The sequence below is a fragment of the Rhinoderma darwinii genome, chromosome 10, assembly GCF_050947455.1.
Source record: "Rhinoderma darwinii isolate aRhiDar2 chromosome 10, aRhiDar2.hap1, whole genome shotgun sequence".
NCBI lineage: Eukaryota > Metazoa > Chordata > Amphibia > Anura > Rhinodermatidae > Rhinoderma > Rhinoderma darwinii.
Genome location: NC_134696.1, coordinates 94,011,122 through 94,026,691, shown reverse-complemented (window position 1 = coordinate 94,026,691; position 15,570 = coordinate 94,011,122). Strand labels below are relative to the sequence as shown.

Below are 15,570 nucleotides of genomic sequence, written 5' to 3'. Positions count from 1 at the left end.
GACGTGACAAGCCTGATGCTATAGAAATAAGAGAATTTGTCGACCTCTTTCGCGTTCACAATGCGACAGCCATAAGCACTTATTGATTTGCCAGGTTTGGGATTCACCGCGAGTCCCACAGGGAATAAAAAAAGCGCAGCGGCACGCGTGCGACACCGCCACTCTCTTTAAACGAGGAATCGGGACCTCTGATCTCGTTATCGGTGGGACCCCAGAGATCAAACACTGCTCCCTGATCCACTGTTGTAAGTGCCCTGACGATGCCGATACAGTTGGAGACAGCGGGACATGCGGTATGCGTCCTGGAACAGCGCCCGAAATCTGGGACTGTTCTGCAGGATCCAGGACGGTTTAGATAAAGCGGATTCCGTCAGGTCAGCTGAACTGACGGGTGCGGTAAAAGCTGGCCCTAATAACGACCATTAAAGTGTAACTCAACGTTTGACAAACTTGTAACGTTTCAGAAGTTTTGATTGGTGGGGGTCCGAGCACTGAGACCCCCACCGATCGCTAAAACGAAGCGGCAGAAGTCCTCGTGTGAGCGCTCAGCCGCTTCGTGTCTGTTCGGCTTTTTCCGGAAAACCGATGTATCGGAGCACGGGGTCATAGACTTTCTAACTAAAAGGGATCGTCCAAAGCGGGTAACCGTTTTAAACAAAACTAAAAAATACCCTCCTCCTGGCTCCTACACTACCACTTTCTCAAAGTCCAGAAACTATTTTTGTTGTCTAGGCTAAAAGGATCGATTGCTTCTTATGTTCAAAGAGTGTGTTCTGAGACTTGAACAAAGGACTAATTCACAGGACCGAAAAAAAACGGCTGTACTGCGTCCAGAAAATATAGCTGGAAACGGGCACATTCATCCATATGGAGTGCCGCAGGCCTGTCCGTAATAGATCCCTGTTCGATCCATATTGGATCCGTTTTTTACGTCCGTACATATTCTCAGAAATCATCAAAAATAAAATCATCTATCATCCCAACCGTAATCTGAATCTAAATTTCATGGTTTTCTTCACCGTATTAAATGGTAACTAAACATTTGACAAACTTCTGACATGTCATAGTGACATATCAGAAGTTTTCATTGGTGGGGGTCCGAGCACTGAGACCCCCACCAATCACTAGAACGAAGCAGCTGAAGTCCTCGTGTGATCGCTCAGCCGCTACGTGTCTGTTCGGCTTTTTCCGTAAATCAATGTATCGGAGTACGGGCTCAATAGAAATTCTATGAGCCCGCACTCCGATACATCGCTTCTGCCGCTTTGTTTGAGCGATTGGTGGGGGTCTCATTCTTCGGACCCCCACCAATCAAAACTTCTGACACGTCATTATGACATGTCAGAAGTTTGTCAGACGTTTAGTTACAATAATTTAGGGTCTCAATTGACTACTATCGGCAATTTTCGGCTGCAAATAATTTCGTACGGCAATCGAATCTGCGTGTTTTTGCGCGCAAATTGGTGGATTGAACCATTTACTATCACAGGGTCACTGCTCAGACAGGATCGTGCTCGTCGTAGACTAGAATACCACACGGACATAGAGAAACTAGAACTTTTAGAACGAGAAGCTTCTTCTTCTTAGATGCCTCTCTAACTTTCCACCTTGAGATACCCACCATAGCAGTCGCATCACAAGAGTCGAAAAAATCTCAAGCACATTTTCTTTTTTATATGTTTCAAGGCCCGGTTAAGAACTTTTATTTAGTATGAGTCTCTTGGTCAGGATGAGGGTTAGGCGGAGTAAGTGGTCGGCCCCGGTTCCTAATCTGGTTTGTGTACACCAGGGGGTATATGCCATGTCTATAGGAGTTACTCGACCTGTACTCAATGGTGCTTTTAATAGGTGCGGCACAGTAGATGATCTTAGTCTTGAGTACTTTAATGTCACTTATATGAGAAGACTAAAAACATTGAGAAACATTGGCCTAGGGCGCTTTCGAGGAGCGGGTGCAATTGGGTAAAAAGAAATACAACATCTGTATTATAGATGAGCACACGTGGGGAAGGGTGGGGGGGGGGGGGGACAGGGCAATTATATTGTTCAACAGCAATCATGAACGTTTCCAAAACTCCTAGAAAGTTTTTCCCACCTCTGATGAGGCTTCGGTTACATCAAAGAAAAAACAAGCGGCCATCTCAATATAAAAATGAAATTTAATATGCAAGTCATTTAACACCTTTGTCATTCTGTGTGCAGTATGGATTGATAGGTTCTGCCAGAGCGGAGTATACCTTAGTTCCTTAAGTTTTGTTTTTTTTAGGATAGCCTTGTAAAGACAAACATGGCAAGTTACTGTTCTAGCAGCAAATGATGGGGGTTAAGCCCTGACAGCTACACATAATAAAGGCAGAAATTCATTCAATAAAGTCAAGTGACATCACCGAGGCATTTATTGGGTTAAAACCGAAGCTTCAATGTTTCTCTATGGCCAATATATGGCTGCCTCCACTGTGTATAGGAGACCAGTTCTCTCTAAGGATTAAAGCGATAGTAGAAGACAATTTTCGAAGGGTGACTATGCAGGGTCCCGTTTTTTTTGTTGCCCATGCATTGGCTGGCATGCCATCTATAGAATTATCCCAAACCGTTCACTTGGTGTTATTTATATATACAGAGGGTACATTGACGACTACACCATCCGTAACACTGCTGCGCGCTAGTAATGCAAACTTGTTGCTTTTAGATGCTTTTGTTTCACTATAAAAATAAGCAAAACTTTATCAGACATTACGCATGAGAACATAGATGGTTAGAAAACATGCCTCGGAAGATTTTGTCTGTAATACGGTATCTAATAACACCCCCATAGCTATGTCAATATCTTATATGTGCTCTATAAACTGCTATACACCATACATCCATGTCCTTACTACTTCGTCCCGTTTGTACCACTGGAATCAACAGTCTAGCGAAAACATTCAATATTAAGATATACAATGTGCTGATGAGAACTGAATAAAATTGCAATGAAGAGAGAATCAAGAAGAAGCAACGACTGTAAAATCAATTAAGTAAATAAGCGGAAAATCAGAAATACGGGAAGCAAACGTAAGATGTAGTGGACATGCCGGATGGAGAGATGAAGAACACTGCAGAAGAACATTATGGGAAAGAATACAAAAGACAAGATAGAAGGGATGGAGAGAGGCTGAAAATGACGACGATTGGAATGGAAAGATGAATGTTTTAGGGAAAGGATAGATAGAATAAAAGAGATATGGAAGAAGATAGACAAAGTAAAGCTGATAGATTAAAAAAAAGGCTAAACATACTGGAAACAAAGTATGCAGATACATAAAAGAGAGAGATGTATAAAATGGAAATTTCAGGAGATAACAGGTAGAATGGAGACCTACAAGAAGACATGGAGGGTTCTAATAAACCACAGACAGAACAGAGAGCTATGGGGGACAGGTAAGTAAACGGACAAGTACAAAAAAACGATTGAATGGAGAGATACAGGAAATAAAAGACTAAAGAAAAGACACACTAGAGATTTTTGATGGCCGAATTCGACCATTTTCTTCTGAATGTCTTTTAGTGACAAATACGAGCAAGACGGACGTCAACTGAAGGCAGACATCTGTGCAAAAGTTGATCTGCCATGTTGGATTTTTTTTCGGACCAGGCCACAGATCGAGGCAGAGATCGATCAGCGAATTGTGGATTTCATTTATGGCGTTATCGTCCGGAATGATAACTGTCAGATACCAACCATGGAGGACCAGTCGTTGAGATAACAGCCGTCTGGAATCCCTACTGTATGGCCAGCTTAAAGGAACAGTGTTACCACAATTTTTTTTTTAATATGTTAAAGATGTTAGTGCTTTATTAAAAACGTTTGGATTAATTTGTGTGTTTGTATGTTACTTTTTCTTATTTTTACACTTTTTCTTCCCTATGGGGGCTGCCATTTTTTTTTCCATTTCTGTATGTGTCGATTAACGACACATACAGACATGGAATACGGCAGCCACAGTCCCATAGGGACTGCGAACGGGTCCCGTCCCATCCACTTCTGTGTACGCCGTCTGTGTGGGAACAGCGCATGCGCCGCTCCCACACAGTCCAATTTGAAATGCGCGCCGTCTGGCGCCATTTTCCTGTGGACCGGAAGTCGCGGCCGGACAGTAAGATTACTACTTCTGGTCGCGGCTTCCGGACTTGTGCACTTGGACCAGCGGCAGCAGACGGAGCGGACGGGCCGGAGGGAGCCGCGGCGGCAGGAGCAGGTAAGAGATTTCTATGTATGTTCGTGTTTGTGTGTGTTTACTACTGTATGTAAACCTACTACACTGTGTGTTAGCTCAAAAAATGGCGACACACAGTGTAGGAGGCTAGACCGTTCAATCCCCTCGTTTATCCCGGCACTAGCCAGGATAAAGGAGGGGGCGATGCTGAGAGCTCACTAGAGCGAGGGCTTTTTACCCAATTTTGCAGCATAAAGCAATGTGGTTGCTTTACCACATGCAATGCTGCAATTTTGGGAATAGCTCCATCTAGTGACCAGCAATGGGAAATATTATAAATTAGAATCTAATTTATAATATTTCCTGACTGGTGAAAAAAATAAAAAAAATTTGAACAATGTTTAAACACCTACACACTAAATGTTTAATTAAAAAAAAAAAAACATGTTTTGCTAGCAACACATTCCCTTTAAATAGAGAGACACGGATCTAGAACTACGGAGAAATTGAAATAAGGGTAACAAGAAAATCTCTGATGATAACCATGGAGATACGGGAAACTAGAAAGTGGACAGGTTCAGCATAAGGAATACGAAGACGTAGATAGACAGAATTCAAGAACCATGAACTGCGATGGGGAGATTCAGGTAACTACAAGTTCATGGAATGGAGAGATGAAGAAACAGAGCAAAACAAACTGGCTAGACAGATCTCCGAATAGAGAGGTCGATGACATTGATATTTTGGAAAGGGTAATTGAGGATCGGCTGGATAATCTAGAAGACATCACCGATGAGAGGGTCTAGAAAATGACATACCGGTGGAGTGAAGAAACATGGGAGTTGTACACAAGTAAAATGGAGACAGGAAACCACAAACACAGGATACATGAAACTGCGGAACAAGAACTCCGAAACTACAGACAAACGTAAGACATGAAATAGACTGAATGGAGAGAAACCAAAAACTCTATAAAATATGGAGAATGACAGCAAATGGCTATAATGCAAGAGGTACTAAGGGTGATGTCAGGAAGATATGCAAGGATGAAATTAGGAGCCCAAGTAAACTAAATAGTAAGGAGGAATAAAGGACATTACAGATGGGATTACGGAACTCTAAAAACACTGCTCATGTGAGAGACGATAGCCGAGGCCGAGGCACATACGTAGGCACGTAACTATTTGTAATCCTGAATATCTATGTACATGCACACATCAACATACATAAAGAAGTATGAAAGTATATACACATGGATATGTCGTTATAAACACATTTATACACACTCGGATCAAAGTGTTGAGCGCGCGCGCACACACACAAACACACACACACATTCAAACTATGGTTTCTGGCTCAGGCATTCAGCCCTTGTCGGACTCCCCAGGGCCCATCTCGGCCCAACAAGGACTGCCATTTTCTCCTTCTGTTAACGCTGCCTATATCGGCTGAGGGCCCGCTGAGCGTATACTAAAATATTCAGGGAATCCATTCTGATGATGAATTTGGGGGGCGTGAAGTTGTTGGAGTCCCCCAAGTTGTGTCTCTCCGACTGGCATTTTCTGGTTTCCAGGAGCTCCATTTAGTGACGGGGGGGTGATTATGTGATGAGGGTCTGATGTCAGCTGGGAATAGCACTGACCCAGGGTCACTGGATACTGAACCGGTTTATTGATCTGAAAAAGTAACCGAAAAAGATTATTAAATACAGTACAGGATCAAAGCGAACCATGGATCAAGTATCATGTATAACTGTGTATAAAGTATCAAGTACTAGAGCAGGTATATCATCAGCCAATAGGTTATGCATTGATTTGTAGTTTTATGACCGCATAAGTCACTGGATGTAACGGCCACGGTCACAGACCACTTTCAACCTGCCGACGTCTTCCTCCCCGAAGATGTCAGCACATACAGCCGCCCTGTCCTGCAGTGACCACTAGGCTGCGTGCACGAGCTCATTCCCAGCCTTAAAGGGCCAGCGTGCACACATGTTAACTAATTACTCCCAGATCACCCTGGACTATAAAAAGGGCCCTGCCCCTTCACTCCTTGCCTGAGCGTTGTTTGTATTCCTCTGTTAGTCTTGCAAATGGTCCATGTGTTCCCGTGCCCTGCTACCTGTATCCTGTGCTGTATTTGTTCCAGTGCCATTTCTAGTGTTGGAGTCGTGTTGTGCCGTCTTCTATGCCTGCTGATTTACACCACGTCTGGTGTCATCTGCCACGTTTTGCATCACCTGCCGCCAAGGTCCCATCTGTGTCGTTGCTATTATCTGGACTATTACAGGTACCCTTGTGCACGGACTTTATATTGACTTGGTACTCTGTTGTTTGGCCAGCTGCTACTCCGCTACGCGGGGCGGCCTAGTGGGTCCAAATACCCACAGATCGTGACACTGGATATGTGTAGCTTATAAGTAATGAGTGTAACTTTCAATATATATTTGGACTGAGGTGCCAAAAGGAAAATATTTATTGAGAAGGTCACAGGTCTGACGGAGCAGCTCAGACTCACGGCTCATTGAACCCGGGCAGTGAAGACCGGCCAGGTGTCAATTTATTTAATGAACGGGCTGATTGTGGGGGAACGGAGGGGGGAACAGGGGCACCTACAAAGATGAAATAAACTCAAAGAAGCCAGCAATAAAGGTATGGAGCCAAATAAAATTTTCTGGGGACACGACAGGTCCCCTTTAAGACTGAAACCTTCTGTGAAGTTTTTATACTATATCCCAGAAGACCTTACAGAATGTATGATGCAAATAAATGCAATCCATTAACACTTACCACTCCGGCACTGCCATTGCTGCTTGGTATAGAGAACAGCTCAGTGACGTTTGGGACAGAGTCACTGATGAATGTGACATTTCCGTACACATGATGGGGGAATTTCTCAGTGCTCTGCTCCATGATCCCAATCTGGGAGGTGCGCACGTGGTACGGGAAGTTCTTATTGGCTGCAGATGGCCTGGTGATTATCTAAAGGGACGGTGGTCAAAAGAAATATGACAAATTTATTACAAATTAAAATGTCCCACAGTTACATAGAACAAAAGAAATTTCTTACAATTTAAAAAAAACGGATGGGTCGCAAAAGATTGAAGTATACGGCAAATGTATCCACATGGCCCCATTTACCCGTCGTATGTCAAAAGACTGTCCATTTACCATACACTGGACTGGTGGAATAGTGTAGTAGATTTTGCTTTTTCATGCAGAGAAATACAGTAAAAAACCGTATACCACAGGCTACATTGTTTTTTACAGTGGGACACTTTTTGGCGACGTATGACACTTTATGCCCACACACTGGCATATGTCATAGCCAAAGTATACTCCAGGACATCCTCCCGATGTATACCCGACCCAATAATGAAGTGTGAACAGAGCCTTGTTAATAAAGCAGGGAAAACCCATTTAATTAAAGGGAGGACCCCGTGCCCTCACGCAAACACAACCCCCCCCCCCATATAATGTTATGGCTGTCTACCGTATGACCGAAAAATAGTCCAATAGATTTGTGAATAACATAACTAAAGAGCAGGAATACTCACCAGAAAAACAGCATGTGCGTAGAGGTGTATTCCCAACTGGATCCCATTAACAATCTTTTCACGAGCCCATTTAGGAATTCCAAAGTTAGCAATCAGAGCCATGACCGGCACCGCAAAGAACCTGAGAAAAGAGGCACACGAGCAGAAACGCAATCATCACATGGACGTCTATTACTTTGGAACCCACATTGCATCGTGCCATTATAACAGGACCCCAAAACTGGAGATTCTCATTATAATATATTGCCTGGCCAGGGAAACCTATACCAGATGCCGAGACCTTATTTGGGACTCAACCCATTGGCTGCGAACCTCTGCTGTCATCTAGGGTTAGAGGGGGTGTTTATTTGTGCAATCTGGGATGAACAGTCCAAATTGCTTGAATTTTTGGTGCTATTTGAGCCAGGTAGCCTTCTTCCCCAATAGAAGTGAATAGGAAAATGGCTTCCTTAGTCACCGCACATGTTGCTTGGCTTCAAGTCAACTGCACTTTCAGCTCGAATACAATGTTTTTGCACAAATAGTGTGATTCAATCCCTTCCTATGGCGTGCATCTTACATCAATATGGCTACATATACAGTGACATCTCCCACTCCGCAAAAAATATAGCTGCACTGAGAAGGTTTATTGTTCTATCACTGCTTGCTGTGTTTCCCTCGTATGTCAGCTTGTTCAGCTCCCGGTGTCTTTTTCCTCTCGTTAGGTCCAGGAATCACCTAAATTACTTTAGCCATTTTTAGCAGCTCTAGAGATATTATTTTGTCACAGAGTCACCCAGGCTTCATAGGAATGTATAGCCCCTGCTCTCTCCTCCTTCCTTCTCTCAAGCTCCTCCCTGTTAGGTTTCATACTGAATTAAATGCAGTTCCTTATCTCTGTCAGCCTGTGTGTAAAAAGGTGGAAAAATTGTATAAGAAATTAGATTTTTTACAACAAAACCATCGTGTTTTAGTGCCCTGAAGGACATCAACACATGAAGCTTTATAGCAATAATTAGAAAAAAAAAAAGACCCAAACATTATCTATCTAAATATTTTTAAAAAGTACTTACAGTTCCAATTTTTATTTAGTATGAATGAGTAAAGTTAAAGAGTAACAGTTGTTTTTTACAAACCTTCCATAAATTAATAACACAAGCGAAGATAAGAAAGCTGCTGCCTATAGAAGTCTATGGGGAGGAGGGAGCCACTGCACAGACAAACAGAGATGCTGCTTCTAAGGGTATGTGCACACGGTAGCAGGCTTTTACGTCTGAAAAGACAGACTGTTTTCAGGAGAAAACAGCTGCCTCGTCTCAGACGTAAATGCTCCTCTTCGTATTTTGCGAGGCTTCTGTGACAGCCGTAAATTTTGAGCTGCTCTTCATTGAGTTCAATGAAGAACGGCTCAAATTACGTCTGAAAGAAGTGTCCTGCATATAATGTATATAAGTGTCCTGCACTTCTTTTGACGAGGCTGTATTTTTACGCGTAAATGACAGGTTGTCTGCACAGTACGTCGGCAAACCCATTCAAATGAATGGGCAGATGTTTGCCGACGTATTGTAGCCCTATTTTCAGACGTAAAACGAGGCATAATACGCCTCGTTTACGTCTGAAAATAGGTCGTGTGAACCCAGCCTAAGTGTTTTACTGTCTCATCCCAGTGCTTGATTCACAGCTACACTGCTTTTTACTGCTGTATAATGTCCTCCATGCTGCTGTTGATTGTGTGAGAGATAGGGGAGCAGGATCTCCTCTTCTCTGTGTGCTGTGTATGGGAGACATCACATAAACTAGTCTCTGCCCACACTGGAGTTAATTTTAGGGACTACTGACAATTAGATATGGAGCCTGCAGAGGGGAAAACTGTTGATAAATGCAGGATACGTCATATAATGGTCAGAAGTAGTGTCATTCCTCTAGGGTACACATACCATACCCGTATGGAGGCTGCTTGACTCATATACTCACCAGAGTGTATATGCTGCAAAGAAGGGGACATAAAAAGCCTGTTTTTCAGGAAAATGCTTCAGGGTCACTAAGACGGCGTAACAGAACCATATGTAGGCCAGAAACTGAAGGGCAATGTTCCCATAACCGGCCGGAGACTCGTACGTGTACAGAACCTGAGCTGGATCAAAAAACTGTGAAGACATAAAGATTCACATTGGTGTAAGGTAATATATAAAGCTGCCACTGAACAATACATAGTGACATTTAAAGGAACTGTGTTATGCCAAATTGGGGCAATGAGGGGGCGGAGCACGACACAGAAATTTTTTCTTTAGTGATCCTTGTGTCATGCTCCTCCCCCTCAGGTCCTCCACTAGGCATAACCCAGTTTATCAGTCTTGCATGGATTGTTCCTTTAATGATTGAGTTTTACCTGTGCCTCGTGTATAAACAGAATCGTGTGAGTCACTGTATACAGCGTCATGTAGACAGACAATTTGATGGAGCCCAGATGACTTATTCGTCCTCTGCAACGAGACAAATAATGTTGTGACAATGACACAGTAAAAATCACACACACGACCATAAAAATCATCCGCAATTACGGACCCATTCTCTTCTATTGTCCACGTACACCTTCCCGTTTATTTACGGGAAGGTGTCTGTGCCGTAGAAAGCCGTCGCAAAAGATAGGACAGGTCCTATCTTTTGCTTTTCACGGACCGTGCTCCCATAGGTTATATGGGAGCACGACGTGCAAATGCGGGTGGCTGTCCGTGACCGGCCGTGCCCACTATTGAACTACATAGATGACATCCCGCCACTGACACGGCTCGTTACACTGTATCAGAGCTTTCTCTTGTAACGAGTTACTGCATCTGGGTCAGTTGGACAGGATCAGGACAGGATTTCAACCTCAAATGTAAAGAAAAATACTTCCATTCACTGATTGCAAGCAGAAATATGGAAAATAGTGAGTCAAAGTATACAGATGAAATAGAAATGATAACTCCTTAAACGGGTGGCCCTGCAGGGAACTGGCTAAACATTTTTATAAATATTGTTTTTTTTACTAATTAAGATTCCGCACATCTTATTGTTAAAAAATAACCATGTTCTTTGTCTGGTACTGCGTTGACTAAAATGGGACTGATCTGTAATACCAGGCATAAGCCACATACAGAAGTGGCGCTGTTTCTGCCGAAAAAAAAAGCAGACCCTTTTTTCAAATCCCGGAAACTCCTATTAGAGTATGTTCATACAGGTTATTTTCGGTCGTTTTTCGGGCCGTAAATGCCCGAAAAACGGAAGCAGAACGCCTCCAAACATCTGCCCATTGATTTCAATGGGAAAAACTGAGTTCTGTTCCGATGGGCCGTTTTTTTACGCAACCGTTTTGAAAAACGGCCGCGTAAAAAAAACGGCCGCGAAAAAGAAGTGCATCTCACTTCTTAGGACGTTTTTGGAGCCGTTTTTCATAGACTATTGAAAACAGCTCCAAAAACGACCGTAAAAAATGCTCCGTATTTGCAGACCTTTTTGACTCAGCGTGTGAACATACCCTAAGACTCATATCAAGCTCTGATTTTGTCATTGTAAAAATTACCCTTTTTTACTGATGACCTATCCACAGGAGCAGCTGATTGGTGCGGGGTCCAGGTGTCGGACCCCCACTGATCATATACTGATGACCTATCCTGTGGATAGGTCATCAGTATAAAAAACCGCCCCCAACCTGGACAACTCCTTTAAGACGGGAACCAAAATTTGTGGGATGTAGATTCTAAAAACAAACACTGCGATCTGAATGAATGTTATGGCCAATACTTCTACTATACTAAGCCAGTAGCTTTAAAGGGATTGTCCAGGCTTAGAAAAACATGGCTTTCTCCCAAAAACAGCACTACACCTGTCCACAGGTTGTGTGTGGTACTGCAGCTCGGCCACATTCACTTCAATGGAGCTGAGCTGCAATACCAGTCACAACCCATAGACAGGTGTGGCGCTGTTAGGGCATGACCACACATGGCGGAATTCCTCCGCAACTGTCCGCATCAATGCCGCACCTAATCCGGGTTGCGGATTACGGCTGCGGATCTGCACAAAATGTGCAGAAAATTGATGCGGACTAGCTGCTGCGGACTGCGGGAAAAGTGCTTCCCTTCTCCCTATCAGTGCAGGATAGAGAGAAGGGACAGCACTTTCCCTAGTGAAAGGAAAAGAAATTCATACTTACCGCCCGTTGTCTTTATGACGCGTCCCTCCTTCGGCATCCAGCCCGACCTCCCTGGATGACGCGCCAGTCCATGTGACCGCTGCAGCCTGTGCTTGGCCTGTGATTGGCTGCAGCCGTCACTTACACTGAAACGTCATCCTGGGAGGCCAGACTGGAGACAGAAACAGGGAGTTCTCGGTAAGTACGAACTTCTATTTTTTTACAGATACATGTATATTGAGATCGGTAGTCACTGTCCCGGGTGCAGAAACAGTTACTGCCGATCGCTTAACTCTTTCAGCACCCTGGACAGTGACTATTTACTGACGTCTCCTAGCAACGCTCCCGTCATTACGGGAGCCCCATTGACTTCCTCAGTCTGGCTGTAGACCTAGAAATACATAGGTCCAGCCAGAATGAAGAAATGTCAAGTAAAAAAAGCAAGACGCATCCGCAGCACACATGACATGTGCATGACAGCTGCGGACTTCATTGCGGAACTTTGAATCTCCATTGAAGTCAATGGAGAAATTCCGCCATGAGTCCGCCACTGCTCCGCAACAGACAGAGCATGCTGCGGACACCAAATTCCGCTCCGCAGCCTATGCTCCGCAGCGGAATTGTACGCATCGTCTAAACGAACACTGCTAAATTAAAGTGAAAGTCAATGTAGAAACGGCTCCGCTGCGGATTAACGCTGCGGAGTGTCCGCAGCGGAATTTAAGTGCAATTCCGCCATGTGTGAACCCGCCCTTAGTCAGCATGTTTTTCTAATCCCATTAAAGAACATTGTGATGTCATGTGGTTGGGATGACGCGATCTTTCTCACCTTGTCACTGTAAATCCTTTCCCCAGTAGGATCAGCATGAGCAAAAAGATCAGGAAACTGGCGGAAAACAACAACTTGGCTGTAAGAGAGAGACACAAGTAAGTACACCCGCATAGACCTGACACCCCGTACAGCTCTGTGCATTGTTACCTCTGCTAGTAATTCATTATCGGGTGTGCTCATATCTAATCGACCGGTCGCTGAACTACTGTACATGCAAAATGATGGAGCGCTAATGAGATAAACAAGATAATTGCAGGTTTTTGTGCTGGTTAGAAATGTCAGACCAACACAGCTGCAAAGTCGTTACAAAGGATCAGTGCACTAGAACACACTGCTCTGTGGCTTAAAGGGGAAATACACTTAATTTATTTTCTAATATTTCATAATGGTTGGTGGGGGTCCATGTGTCGGGACCCCGTCTGATTCCTTCTGCAGCACTCTCTAGAGCTCCCCTTGTAATAGAGCTCTATAACATATAAAAATATACATTCAGGTGGACTTCCCCTTTAAATATAATGGTGTATATGGAGTAATATTATCTGGTGCCCTCCAGTTGCTCCCCTATGCCGTGGATCCACCGTTTTAGGGTCCCCTCCCTGTTGTCCCAAAATGGCTACAGTGCTTCTTAGACTACGAGTCTGAGACACTCCCACTGTTCCCGGATTGGCCAGAGCTGCTCACGTGAGAAGTTCTGTCCAATCCTTGAACAGAGGGAGAGTCTTAGACTTGGTCTGAGAAGCGCTTTGGCCATTTTGAAACAACACTGAGGGGACCCTAAAACGGTGGATCCACGGCATAGGGGGGCTCCATATAATATTACGCCATATACACAATCACATTTATAATTAAGAGACCGGAGGGTCACTTTAAATAAAAACTATCATGAAGGCTGTTCTCGTATTGAGGTATACAGGAAAGAAAATCTAAAATCTCTTTATGGTCTACGTTTGCATGAAAATATAAAAATAATATGTCAAAAAGCAGATAGCTTTAAAGGAGACATAAGTAAAAGGCCCTTTACTGTACATTAAAAATGTGAAAACCGTATTGTAATATCTTATTTCTTTGCCAAGTTATGATTGTTTGAAGTCACAGGCCTAAGATCTGAGGCTGCACTACTAATAGCACATGTTTCTGTTGGTCATGGAGACCTTGTATAGATCCAGATGACCAAATACATCAATGTCTCACATACACAAACATAACTGCTGCTACTCCAGCCAGGTAGGCTGTAGATATTGATTTATTTATTGATTTCAATCCACACTAGTCCTCCATGAAAACACTGCAGAAGTGGGCGTGTTCTCATCAGATTCTCTCAGTAGTGCAGCCTCAGGCTTTGGGCCTGTAACTTCAAGCCATCATATCTCAACAAAGGAGCAAGATATTCGAAAACGGTTTTCAAATTTTTGATAAATAAATAATATACAATAATCTTTCATTTAAAAACTAAATCTGGTAGGACTTCTTTAAATTAAGACAATTTGTTTTATAGCATCCACTAGCTTACGTTTATCTCATAGAAGCCGTCATTTACAGAGATCCTCTCTAAGCACCCCCCCCCCTCGCCTCCCATATTAATCCGCATAACATAATAAGACACAAATCACTATACAAACCTAGTACTTTAATACTGGGGCTCCCCACTCCATCCTGTGCATACTGTCCCCAGTATATACAGAAGAAGACCAGGCTGAGCACTAGAAAGAAAAACAAGCAGGTATCATTAACTTTTCCTTTCATAGCATACAAATATTTGACTACATAACATAGACAGAAGAGCTTACACTCTAATATCCCTCCTATAGGCATACGTGATACAGAGGCACGACTACGGACATCTAGCTTCTGTACTGTGGGTGGAGGACCCTAAGAAAATCTACATGAATTCTGCAACTTTCTATTATACTTTGTGTTTCAATTCCTCAACATTTTTAAGATTACTGCTTGCTGTCAGTAAATGGAAATAATTATTGTTTACATTCACGGATTAAAAATGGTCCTGACAAACTCCTGCACACACAGTTTATGAGTTTGTCACAATGTATCAGTGCAGTTAATAGCTATTAGTCTGGAGTCCAGGACAAGAGAGCCATTTATGTTGTTGCTGTGTTGGGGTAACAGAGGATTTTTTTTTACACTAATACATTGTAACAAACTCTCAGCTGTGAGCTGGACATGGGCAGGTTTTAGACAGCCGTATTACGGACACATTTGAAAACCCAGACCTTGTGTGGGTCTACTGAACCGAACTTATATCACAATAGGAATCTATGGTAGTTTAGGTTTCATTTAGTAAAAGCAGGAGGACCAGGTATTGCAACCACAACACGTACGCCAAAATGCAGACGTCGTAAACCGGCCTTAATCAGAATGCTTTTCAGTATCTGAATGTTTCCATTCACTGACAGCAAGTAGATATTTAGAAAGTATTAAGGAATTACAACACTGGTTATATTAGAAAGTTGCAGAACTTTATACAATTAATAAGGTTTAGTCACAATAAAACTGGACAATTCCTTTAAATCCATGGCTTTGGGGGTGGGGATGGGTAATGTGCATAGGTAATATGGGGAGTACTGAATGCAATTACGACAACAATGGCGCTACACAAGTCGCCGTGTAGCCCTGGTCTAATGATGATGTGTAACTCACCTTCTACTCCAGCTGCAGCCATAAACATCTTATATGTAGTGTGCAGGAGCTGCCGCCCTCGTAGTATATCTGGAGGGGGTAGACAAATGTTATCAAAATCCGCAGCTATGGCAGCTGGGATCCGGTTGTTAAAGGCAACACCTCTACTTTTTCTCTGAACGTCTTTGTATACCTAAAGTTG

The 15,570-nt window shown here is 43.2% G+C and overlaps 1 protein-coding gene across 1 annotated transcript in view; it reads right to left on the bottom strand.

Moving 5' to 3' along the window:
- Window positions 1-2,141: 2,141 nt before the first annotated feature.
- TMEM145 (transmembrane protein 145) overlaps window positions 2,142-15,570 on the bottom strand; it is a 47,123-nt gene continuing 33,694 nt past the window's right edge. Inside the window, exons 8-15 of the mRNA XM_075840323.1 lie at window positions 15,390-15,458; window positions 14,354-14,434; window positions 12,732-12,810; window positions 10,121-10,214; window positions 9,706-9,878; window positions 7,753-7,873; window positions 6,986-7,177; window positions 2,142-5,872 (exon numbers count right to left, since the gene is read on the bottom strand). Of these exons, the coding sequence (XP_075696438.1) occupies window positions 5,636-5,872; window positions 6,986-7,177; window positions 7,753-7,873; window positions 9,706-9,878; window positions 10,121-10,214; window positions 12,732-12,810; window positions 14,354-14,434; window positions 15,390-15,458 (1,046 nt within the window). The 3' untranslated portion in view covers window positions 2,142-5,635. The remainder of the gene's footprint in view (window positions 5,873-6,985; window positions 7,178-7,752; window positions 7,874-9,705; window positions 9,879-10,120; window positions 10,215-12,731; window positions 12,811-14,353; window positions 14,435-15,389; window positions 15,459-15,570) is intronic.